Source organism: Telmatherina bonti (assembly GCF_933228915.1).
Source record: "Telmatherina bonti genome assembly, chromosome: 5".
Lineage (NCBI taxonomy): Eukaryota > Metazoa > Chordata > Actinopteri > Atheriniformes > Telmatherinidae > Telmatherina > Telmatherina bonti.
Window position 1 is genome coordinate 23,731,929 of NC_136623.1, and position 12,413 is coordinate 23,744,341.

The 12,413-nt window shown below is 43.5% G+C and overlaps 1 protein-coding gene across 1 annotated transcript in view; it reads left to right on the forward strand.

Moving 5' to 3' along the window:
• kirrel3l (kirre like nephrin family adhesion molecule 3, like) overlaps positions 1–12,413 on the forward strand; it is a 32,936-nt gene that overhangs the window by 17,172 nt on the left and 3,351 nt on the right. The window contains exons 2-11 of the mRNA XM_079240996.1: positions 3,756–3,911; positions 4,552–4,701; positions 6,516–6,673; positions 8,029–8,179; positions 8,327–8,432; positions 8,685–8,833; positions 8,921–9,048; positions 10,257–10,383; positions 11,241–11,341; positions 12,010–12,208. Coding sequence (XP_079097122.1) covers positions 3,756–3,911; positions 4,552–4,701; positions 6,516–6,673; positions 8,029–8,179; positions 8,327–8,432; positions 8,685–8,833; positions 8,921–9,048; positions 10,257–10,383; positions 11,241–11,341; positions 12,010–12,208 — 1,425 coding nt within the window. The remainder of the gene's footprint in view (positions 1–3,755; positions 3,912–4,551; positions 4,702–6,515; positions 6,674–8,028; positions 8,180–8,326; positions 8,433–8,684; positions 8,834–8,920; positions 9,049–10,256; positions 10,384–11,240; positions 11,342–12,009; positions 12,209–12,413) is intronic.

Sequence of the window (12,413 nt, forward strand, 5' to 3'; positions counted from 1 at the left end):
ATTTTCCTTTTAAAATATATATTTTTTCTAAAAATTTCCTTATAAGTTGATGGTATCATAGAAGCTTTTGTATAAGTTTTCACCTTTTTGGTTCATTTAGCTGATCTATGTTATGTTTTATACTTGCTTCATTTGGAGGAACCAACTAACCAACTAAGAAACATATTTTATATCACACAGCATCATTTTTATTATCATATACAGCTGGCTGCCTTTGCAAAACATGGGTGAATGAAAAGAATATTGAATGTTGTGTTATTATATATTTCAATTGAAGGACACGGCTTCCTTGCTTAAATAATCTCATGTATGCTTTTTTTTTTTTTGTCACTTAGTCATTGTGGTGACTTGCTAGTAAATGCACTGTATGTATGTCAGATGCACATTTTATGTAAAGGTCATCTGTAGCGCCATTATCTTTCTTAGTCTTTACCATCAAGGCTGGTGCTTACAAATTCCCATTTTCGGCCCACACACACACTAAATGACAGCTTCAATCTAATTCTATCAAGGCAGATGTCCAGCGGTGGACGGATCATTGCTGACATCTGTCCATCTCTTCCTGATCCTTCCTAATGTGAATGTATCCCTATCAGTTCAGATGAAAGAGAGAGCGAGTGCAGGCAGCACAGGGGTCAGCACAAAGCTCTTTAGTAGGTGGCGGTCAAGTCTGGGAGGCTGCTCTGCACTTAACTCAAACCATGTGACAGCAAAGTCACTGTGTCAAAGCAACTGCTAAATGTGCCCTCCAGTGCTTGACAAGTTGCTTTTCCTATTATCACTGCCCTGTGCTCCACACTCATTCACACATTCAGATGCGCACACGTAAACACAGGCATAAACATACATAACACATTTTCAGACAGAAAAACACACAAACACACACACAGAGCTGACACAGTCAGGCAGAAGTGCACATAAACTTAGCCCCATGTGCATCCAGCGGCGTGAAATGATATTCCATTTTGAGAAATCCGGATTAAAATGTAACAGGCCAAATGTTTTTTGGCCTTGTTACTGGGGGATGGAAAAGTACACACACTATACACAGAGCTAGGTAAGACACACTCCATGTGGTGTTTTTATGTGGAGTATGGACTCTGAACTATATTTCAACAGCATGTAATGTTAAATTAAGCACACATAACTATAATCAGTCATGCTCATATTTACCTGCTCGAGACAGACTAGTTAATAACCATCAACAGAAACATTGGCGTTTCAAGGTGATTCAAGCTTTTCTATGTGAATGCAATTCAACTGCGGCCGATATACAAGCTCCTCATTTTCAGTCTGGTGGAAAAACACTCAAAAACTGTGTTGTTTGTTTATGTGTTGGAGCATGTGTACGTGACACTGCAGCACATCAAGAACAAGCCTCTTCACACCCACAGTTCTTCACTTCTTCTGACTGCTTCTCCTCCACTAATTCTTTGTATGGTTCCGTTCCCTCTCTCTGCCTGTCAGAAATGTATTCAAGTAATTAAGCTGCTAATACACTGTCAAAGAATTGTCTAATTCAGCAAGGAGGAATTAAAGGAATCTGGCATGAGTCATTAGCCAGTCAAGATGTTCTGTTGAGCTTTTTCAATAAGGGATCTGGAGAGCCATGAATCACTCATACAGTGTGAAGACACTCACTAGAGCACACACTCTGTGCTCTATATTTGTATAGCTGTATATGTATATGTGCGCATGTGGCATTAATTGCCATTTTGTGAGCATGAGAAATTGTATGTGGGTGAAGTAACGAGAAAACAATTCAATGCATGTAATCCATCTAAACAATCAACCAATGCAGTGAATTATCACCCATTGTAAACATTTAGATATTCTGGGCAAGATACTTAATTGCAATCAATGTTTGCACTGTTGCAAGCACAATGAGGGAAATCTCCAGCTCGCTGTGCATGGGGAAGAATATGAAAACACTCAATAGCTCATGAAGGCAGAATGTTAGAGACAAGCAGGCAGACTGCGAAAACCAGCAGTTTTTAAAGGTATGACAGGAAAATTCCAGCCTTCACTAAACGCTTAATAGCCTGAGCCTGGAGGCGTTTCATTTCTCATTGACGCTCTCAAATTGGCCTCCTTTGATCCATGGTGCGTGACACACATACAGGCTACCTGTTTGCACCAACAGCTCATTCTCTTTTAAGATGGCTTGGTAAGGTGGTGTTCAGAGAGAGAAAACATTGGGGTGCTTTTTTTTCGTGTGTTTACACTTTTTATTTTCTAACTGTCTTATCATTTCATCTGGTCCAGATGGAGCGTATAAGAGCCACTAGGTCCAGGTGAAAACTACTCAAGAACCGCAATGGTCCAGGTTGTGGAGAACTCACGTTCTTGATGAACACACTGTTTGGCAGCTTTAATTGTGCTGTTGCATGACACAGGCAGGAGGGTGCAATGGGTAAAGGAGAGGGGTAGGATTCAGTCCATGGTGCACCCCGAGATGAAGTGGGTAATTGAGTGTGGAATAAACACTGCCAACAAACTCGGAAGCCCCCCTTTTCAAATAAGGAAAAACTATAGAGAATGGGGTGAGGAAAAGGGGGAAGAGATGAGGAAAAAGAAAAGGGGTGAGTCAGAGAGAAAATCCCAGCTACCCTCTGGGGGGAAAGCTGCTATTGAAAAGCTATTAAACTTGCATTTAGCAGGATTGATTGGAAATGAAGAGGCCTATTAAAAGAGAGGGACAAGGGGACAATAGCGCGTCTCTGGCCGCCGTATGTTGCCCTCCTTTCAGTGGCTTTCTTTTCTCTTGAAGGGGGGGGGGGGGGGCAACCCTGTCTGTTTAAGCGCTCCCACCAACAGAAGCAGTTCAAGAGGGTGGGGGGGGGGCTTAGCGCTGCCTGAATAGAACCGTCTTTATCTTTCTCCGTCCCCCTTCCTTTCCATTCTCCACTGAGCAACAAAGAGATAGAGATGGAGAATGAGGGAAGATTTTTTTTTAAGTCCCCTTCCCAACTCACACAGACACCCTACTTAGATAACCAACCGACTGCCTCTCCCTCTTACCTCCTACCTTCCCCTATGGATTAGTTACCTCTGGAGTGTTGCCATCTTCCCCTGCCAGTAGGATTTGTAATACTCAATCTTTAGCATAGTGCCACAAACAGTTGGAGCTGTGCATCCATATTCACGCTGTGTTTCTGCAGTGTGTGTGAAGGCAATCCAGCCAATCCAGAGAAACTGTGTGCGCCTAATTTCAACACAGCAGCGACACGGCGGCAGGTGTCTCCGCTGACTTTCAGCAGGCTCAAACGGATGGGTCCCCTGGGAACTTTAATGGAGTTTTGATTGTTTAACATCCATTTTTACAAAAAGCACATTGAAAGAGTGGCAGATTTTTCCCCCCAGAAGTGTGTTTGCATCATGTCAGTGAGCATACAACCATATGGTCTTTGGAAACACTTAAATAAGTTATGAGGCTCTGCTGATTCCTCGTCTTAAAAGCCACATTTATCGGGAACAAAAAATATTTTCCCATCACAGGCTTGGCCTTTCTCTCAACAAGTGTCATGAAAGCAAGAAAGCAGCATCCCAGTCGTGTCTGTCTGCTCTTTCTCGTTTTTGATGTTGAAGAACTCAGAACAGTGCTTGGCACTGACGAAACGTGTGATTAAATTCTCTTTGGGATATTTGGATGCTACTTGTATTTTATTCATTTAAATGTAAAGTGTTCATGTGTTATCCATAGTGAAGGTGAACAATGAGATACACTCTCATTTCTTTTTTTTTGTTTTTCCCAGCAGCCACCCAAGCGGCCTACTTCTCCCAGCAGCCCCAGGACCAGGTGGTTGTGTCTGGCCAGTCGGTTACTCTACCTTGTGTCATTGTGGGTTACAGAGGAATTGTACAGTGGACCAAAGACGGCCTGGCACTAGGTGGAGAAAGAGACCTACCAGGTACTATAACCAACCATTTTTTTCCTCTTGCCCCACCTCCTCCCTTGCGTCTGTATTTATCGGCCTAGTGTGTCTTTCTGCCTTGCTACAATCAATGCCAGGTCTCATTAGAAATCCGGTCTCTCTCTGTCAACTGTTGGGGTTTTACACAAATAAATGGCGAGAGAAGAATGCGCTGCTGACAGATCGGTTACTGCTGCACACGGCGAACTTTAATTTGTTGTTTAGCATTTTAAAAGTCTTGTAGGAAGGTGGATAATCAATTGGCTTTTGTCACGCACTGACATTTAAATGTGTAGCAGAGTAGGGAGAAAGTGCAGAGGCTTCCTCTTGACCTTAGCCACCCCATCTTCATTTTGTCTGTGTTTAAAGGACAGTCTCCTCCTGCAGCAGCCCTCTCACGTGTTGCATTTCTAGACTCATGCTGCTCTGCTAACACAATGGCTCAATGCCTTGCCCTGTGAGGTGCTGCATGCTTTCATTTGTGTCTTATAAAGAGCTTTTCCACATCTCTTTCCACTTTGTTCAGGGCACAAGTCTCTTTATTTTTTTTTTATTTTTTTTTATTCCTTTCATGATGTGTTTGTTGTTGGTTGGATTGTTTGTCACTGACTCTATTCTATGTGTTGGCTTCACGCAGGCTGGACGCGCTACTCCTTAATGGGCAACCCACTATCAGGCGAGCACAGCTTGTTGATCGATTCAGCAGAGTTGGCGGATGACGCGGTGTATGAGTGTCAGGCTACACAGGCGGGTCTGCGCTCCCACCGTGCCAAGCTCACTGTACTAGGTAAGATACACAGCTCATTCGTGATTCTCACAGCCAGCCCTTGTGCCAAGGCCTGCAGGCTGGCAGGGCTTTGGGAAAAAAAAAACTCAGAGGAGTGTCTTCATCATAAAACACGAAAGGAGAAGACAAATGTGATAGCAACATGTGTACAATACATTAAAAAAATCACATTAGAGACACTGAACAAAAGCGTATTAATACATGCTTGTCATTTTAGCATTTTATAATGTTATCACAAATCTCTTTTCCTGTGGAAAAACATGACATGAGAGCATACCAAGCATGGCTCAGGCACAAGACGGAGCAAGGAGAAAAGAAAACGCCTGAACCCTCAACTCCTAGTGGCGATAATCAAGACTGTACACATCCAGGATAATGTGATTGCTGCAGTCACAAATGACTTGAAAGTCAGGAACTGCACAGTTAGCACATTTTACAGTGAGCCACAACATCTATCAACCGCAAGGCGCTTTTTACATTAACGTGATGTGAGTGATCTCCCTCTCCATGCAGACGCTCAGAGGTGGAGGGTGCTGAGGAGGGGTGGGCATGTTGGGGATTAAAAGTGACAGATCTTGTGGGAATCAACAAAGCACTGCTGGCATCTGGTGGCATGCAAAGGAATATCACAATATCAATCAGCCCTGTCAATTCTCTCTAAATTGGCCTTAAAGCAAATCTTATTCATGAAGAGGGGAACAGTAGTCCCGACCTGTTGCTGCAGAGTGTCCTACATTATCATGAGAACCTTTTTGTACCATAACCTCCTCTCCGTGAACACATCTGTTGCTTTTAACGTTTGATTCTGCATTCACAGAAGCAGAGTAGGGAGTGGTACGGATAGGGTTGCCAGAGTAATGCAAACAATGAGATTGTGAGCAGTTTGTGTGAGATTTTCATCTAAATGAAAAGATTCAGCAGTACATGTGAGGCTGCCAAGAGACAGAGAGCTGATAAAACTTCCACTTTTACAATAAATGAACTCTGAAAGACCAACTAGGTGGTTCATGAGCCTTATATGCATGTTATAAACATATAAATTAAATCCTCTGCATTGACTGCAGTTTATTTATTTATTCCGTGGACATGAGTATTAAAGAGGAAGGGGGCTTTTTCTTTGCATGCTTATGCATGTGCATATGTGTGTGTGTAAATCAATCTGGCCAGATGAGACCAAAGCAATCCTGCACAGTCAAAGGACTCAACGGTAGGAGTGCAGTCAGGGGAATCGGCATGGAAATTAAAATCACCTAGCACTCGGATTCCATTAGTGTCCGTGCCGTGGCAGCGGAAGGACCTCTGACAATTCAGATACACACAGTGAAATTGGTTCTGTGGAGGGTGCGAGAAAGGCCAGCACAAACCCCATGTTTACGCCTTCTCTTATTGGTTGGGGAGATAGACGCCTTCATCAGGGGTGGCACGCTTGGCTTGCCAGTGGTGCGTGCGAAACCATGCAAATAAATGAACACATAAGCAATTCTGTTGAAACATCACTCTGCAACAGTAAGAGCAAATAGAGCAATAATGCTAGTCCCAAGGAAGGAAATAAATAAGGTTGAGTGTTTCTTTTTTCTAATAACAGCTGTTTTCAGTCTTTTTTTCCTGTCTGAAACAACCCCTATTTAACAGATATTTGGCAATAACAAGGTGTGCTTATATATTGATGCTGAGCTAAGACTAACAGCAAGCCCAATATCTGTTTACTAGTGTGGCTTTGTACTGGCCTGGAGCTGTAGTGAGGTTTTTTTTTGGGTTTTTTTGTTGTTGTTTTTTTGTTTGTTTCTGAGTGGTATGTTTGCTCTGTGTTACAGTTCCTCCCTCTGACCCTGCGGTGGAAGGTGGTCCTGTTGTACGTCTGAAGGCCCACACACCACACAACCTCACCTGCAAAGCCTCAGGAGCCAAACCTGCTGCTGAGATCACCTGGTACAGAGATGGAGAGGTCATGGAGACAGCTATTTATTCTAAGGTACAGTAAGAACAGATCTCAGCCCACTGTCATTCAATCACTAACACCCACACAATATGGCAGAGTGGAACTGTGGGTAGAAATGAATGCAAAGCTGTTCAAAACAGAAATATTTTCTCTTTAGGTGTGAAACTCAATCTTCTCTTTCATTGTCTTTTTTTTATTTTTCTCATCTTTCTTATTTTCTGTCTCAGTCTTTTTTTATCCATCACTACTTTGCTCTTGCAAGATTTGTTCTCTCCCTCTCTGCAGTCCCCCTCCCATTTCCACTCAAGCCTGACCCCCCCTACCCCCCTACCTTTTGCTCACTAATGCAGCGACACTACAACATAACTGGAGCATGCCAAAGCTCAGACAGGCATGAGTGTTTCATACAGTAGAGTTTCTGCAGAGAAGAAATCACCCACAACAATGTAGGAACACAATGGGGATGCGCCAGAGCATGAGCCAGCCGCGGCTGGGAAAGTGTCACATTTTTCATGCTCTCTGGCCACGCTAAACGACGCTAAACGCCACATTTAAGAAGGCGAAAGCCTGCAGTGAGAAGGGGAGGGTGGTGGTGGTGGTGGGGGTTCGGGATTGGAGGGGAGAAAGGGAGGATATGAGATGTAAGGAGGAGGAAAGGAGGAATCGAGCAGGGGCCATGAATGCAGAGATAACTGGCGAGATAGTTGTGTGAAAAAGAGATTTTCCAATATTATTTTCAAAGTGAGACCGGGGATAGGCAAAGCTTTGTCCGAGTGAGCGGTGGTGACAGGGAGTGATGTGATTTGATCTAGCATAAAAATGCTTTTTGTGTGTCTGGCTGAGGAAGTGAGAGACCTGCTCCATTGATTTGGCTGTCAAGGGAAAAGGTTCAGCTTGCACTCGCTCTTTTTCAAAGATGTGTGACACTTCTTTCTTAACGTCACCGCCCAAAAACACACACACACACACACACACACACACACACACACACACACCTATCACTGTGGCTATTACATTTTTTTGCGTCTGTGTATGTGTGTGTTTTACAGAGGGGGGTAAAAGTGAAAGAGCAGTAAGCCATATCCTCAGAATCTACACCTTTCCTCACTTAGGCGTATTGATTTCTGTGGGCAGTAAATAGATTTAAAAGATGATGACAAACAAGGAGCGCTGACGGGGAACACTCTCAGAAATGTGGGAACAGCACAATATCCCCCTGCTGCTTCATAAAGTATATGATTTAAGTGACATGCCAAAGAACAGGATGGCAATTTTAATGCTTTGCACATGAAAAATAAGTCCTGCAATGTCATACGGTGTCATATAGCGACTTGTTTTGTGCAACACTGAGCTGATTTCCAGTTTTATGTTGTCGTCCAACCCTATAGTCACTAATGGAGGATGGGAAGAGGGAGGCGGCTGTCAGTATGCTTCCAATCATCCCAGAAGATAGCGACTCTGGACGCACCTACACCTGCAGGGTTCTCAACCCAGCCGCTCCTGCTGGACGACAGACATCAGTCACTATCAATGTCCAGCGTGAGTCCTGCACCAGCCTGTCTATAAGGGTCTTTAAAACATCATGTTGTAGAATAGTGCTTTAAGCTGCATTCCTGTACAGAAGAATCCATGTGGTTGCACTTTAAAAGCCACATTTGGTCACACATTGGTTTTTGTAAATTGCAGACCCTCCAACAGTGACACTATCAGTTCAACCCCAGACTGTGACCGAAGGAGCCAAGGTTCTCTTCATCTGCTCTGCTTCAGCTAATCCTGAGATCACTGGATACAGGTATCCACCTGTCTTTCATTTGAATTCAAAACATGCATAGACATCAAGAATAATGGCCATTTTTATTCAAAACATAGCAGAAATCAAGAAAAGCAGCACAAGACTGTCAGGGTTTTATTAGATTGGCTGATTATAAGGCAGCATTTGATTGACACAAGCCTTGAATAAACTAATGACTGCTTTAAAATGTGTGGCTAATTACCTTCCTTGAACGAATGCAACATAATAAATGTGATAATTTGTCTGCAATAGGTGGTCCAAAGGAGGAGTGCCCATCTCTGAAGCAAATGGGGACAGTCTCGAGGTGACAGTGGACTATTCTTACTTCACTGACCCTGTCTCCTGTGAGGTATCCAACTCTGTGGGAAGCACCAATGTCAGCACTCTGGTTGATGTGCAGTGTAAGTTTAACTGCTGAGATTTTTAGGTTTATGCTGCTTCAAAAGTCATCTGTTTTTGATTGTAACAAATGGATTTCTTCATCCTAGTTGGCCCCAGGTTGCTGTCAGAACCTAAGCCAATGACAGTGGATCTGGGGATGGATGCAGCTTTTACTTGTGCATGGACTGGAAACCCTCCTCTGACCCTGGCGTGGACGAAGCAAGGCTCGAGTGTGGTAAGGCAGCAGACACTAGTCGCCACTTTATCTTGATAGCTAAGCCTCAACACCACTCCCCGAGAGAGAAACATTCACACATGGCCTTGAGGCATGAATCCCACACACTTTTTCTCCGACACATTCTTTTTCAGGCTGAATTTTCAACACCTCTCTCAGCATGCTCCCCGAGGGCTAAAGCCTCTGGCAGAAAACTGTCTGTCCACTGACAGATTCATAGAGAATAATCATCGCACATGACATGTTGTTATAACCCCAACACAATCAGCTGGTCAATCAATCAGTCAATCAATCAATCAGCCAAGGAGGGAGCGAGGGTTCTGCTTGTTTGGGATCAAACAAGTAGAGTTACAACAGGTGCTGCAACTTTTACTGAAGCATGTCTGCTGCTCAGGCGTAACAAAGACCCAGCAGCGCTTCTGTATCCATCTCCTCACAGTCAGCATTGTGTGTGGAACAAATGGGACGTTTCCACCTTCACTTTACATCACCCTAGTAAAAGTCTTTCAGTGCACACATCATTAAAGGGGGCATCCCATAGGAGCTTCTCTCCTGGCACCTAATATAATTTCTGAAGCTGTGCTGCAGAAAGCAGCCCCAGTGCACAGTGTGTTTGAGTGGCATAAGCAATGCCGTCATCTAAGAGAGCGCTTTCAGCCACTCTGAGGGAAATGTGCAGGCATTTTTTAAATCCACCCACTGCCACTGTCCCTCACACAACCATGAGTAATGGATTAATTGGGTTACTCCATAAGTGTGTTGAAATAACAAAAAAGGAGAGTGAGGATGTGGAGATGGAGGGAGGGAGGGAGGGAGGGAGGAGGATAGAGTGGGGATAAATGGATTAATCACAGCTTGATGGAATGACGGGATCAATGAGCTAAGGAGTGAGTGAGTGTAGCAGCTCCAAAGGCGAGGGCCCACTCACACATGGTATGCTACGATCTGTCCCCACTGTTTAATTACAACAATCTCCCCAGCAGCACGGTCACTCAGCGGTGGCTGCAGTGCTTAATGCCATGATTAAAGCTCTTCACAATGAAATTAAACTCAAACCACCAGCATTTGTTACAATGGTCAGCCCACCTCTGTGCTGCCTCCACAATGAGTGAGCCACTGATTTCCTGTTTCCTTTGTCTGCCTCTTCCTTCCACTGCCTCACTTCTCTCTCTCTCTCTCTCTCTCTCTCTTTCTGGATCTCACACTAGGTGCTCAGCAATGGTAACACTTTGCAGCTGAAGGCTGTTACCCAGGAGGATGCTGGAACATACACCTGCAAGGCCATTGTTCCCCGCATCGGAGTTGCAGAAAGAGATGTCACTCTAACTGTGAATGGTGAGTGGTTTCTTTCTGTGGAGGATAATGATTGTATGTTTACAAAGCAGGGCACTTAAGAAAAATTTTGAAACAAATACATATTTTGTCATTTATGTTATTCCATATTTTCCCTTCATTCAAATAAGATTAAAAAAAAATTAGGCCATGGTTAACGAGATGTCTCGTTTTCACATTTAAAAACAAAAGTTTAGAAAATAATTCACAACTGAAAAGGTTGTCAAACACGGTTGATTGGGAGGGCCAACTTGTAAGTAACACTTCATATCACCTCTGTTTATAACCATTTATTTTTTGTTTTTTGGTTAAAAATGAACAAATGTAGAGAAGAAAAGAGATGGACGGAGAAAATAAGAAGAGAGGTTGAATGCCATGTTTTATATAACATGTTTAATCTAAATTGGATGTCCCAATCAAAAAAATCCCAAAAAATTATTTCATTTTTTTGAGCAATTTTTTCCCTGCGGGGAAAAAAAAAAAAAAAAAATGTCCTTAGTTTATTCTACAGAGTCATATGTAGTGAATATCAATGGTTATGATGTTGAGAATATTTAGATAATAAAGATTTTTTGATATCAAAACCCTGTAAAATAGATACTTTAAAGGAAGCAGTCAACAGATAAGTTTAATATTTCAATCCTGAGGATAAGATATGGGCCAGAATATAAATTTAGAAACAGATCTTATAGTTTGACTACAGAAACACTATAATGACGTTAGAATTCAAGCTGTGTGCATACCAAAGTCAGCTTCAGAGGAAGTAGGAATGCCATATGGTATCTAAATACACCAATCAAAACAAAAACTAACTATTTCCTTCTTCATTTCCTTTTTTCCTACTTTCTTCTTGACACCAGGTCCACCTATCATCACAGCAGACGCCACACAGCATGCTGTCAAGCACTCCAAGGGCAAGTTGGAGTGCCGGGTGGGAAACAGCCCTCCACCTGATAAGATTGTAAGTGAACATTTCATTTGTGTGTGTTCATTCAGTTGTCTGTGGAAGTTTACACTCTATTATGTTGCTGGCCACACCCACACAAGAGCCACCACTCAGACAAGCTTTACCCCTGACCTCACCTTCACACCTTTGCACCACCGCATCTCAACCACACTTGTTAAAAGAAACACACACAGACACATTTACTGCTGTGATTGCACAGACACTTTAGATAGGAATGATTGCAGTTAGGGAAGCTGCAGAAGACCAGCTTCCTGCAGGTTTCAGCCAAACCACATTCAATTAATGGCCCAAGAGGCATCACTCAGCTGACCCTGTTGACCTGCTGAGCGTATGCTGGGTTGAGAGGGGATAATTAGGGTGTGAGAAGAAGTGAGAAACAGGTGCTCTGCTGGCCCTCCACTGGAAGCCGTAGAGAGGAGCCTGATTTCACCTTGCTTCTACCTAACCCTCCTTAGGCTTCACCTGCAGAGCAGATGTGGGAGGCAACATAAACATGACTGTATGTGCCATGTCAGTCATGGAACACCTCAGAGGTCAGCTAAACAGAAAGAAAATCTGCTGTTCAGTCAGCAACAGGCAGGAGTGTGTGAATAAACTGCTTTGGTCACTTGTGAGAGATTCTTCAGAAAGTGTACTTACTCCTTGTTGGCTGTTCTCCACAGGTGTGGACCTTCGGGGACATGACACTGTCCTCAGGTTCCTCTGGTCGTTACTCGGTGCAGACTGTGACCAGCGACCACGGTGTGTTGTCCTCGCTGGTGCTATCTGAGACTCTGGCCCAGGATTTCCAGATGCGATACAATTGTACAGCTTGGAACCGCTTCGGCACCGGCACCGCCCTGGTCACGCTGAAGGAACAAGGTATGCACTAAGAGTTGTTGCAATGCTCTCAGTCCCTGCTGTTAAAGAGGTTAGATTAGGTAAAAGCAGTCCCCCTGTCTTGCGCTTATCTTAATTATGCTCTTCTAATCGATATGATTTAATCAGCGGATGGCTGCTTTAATGAATGTGTTTGCCCCATAACATACATATTGATTGGGGACAAAAGTCAATTAGAGGAGCCCAC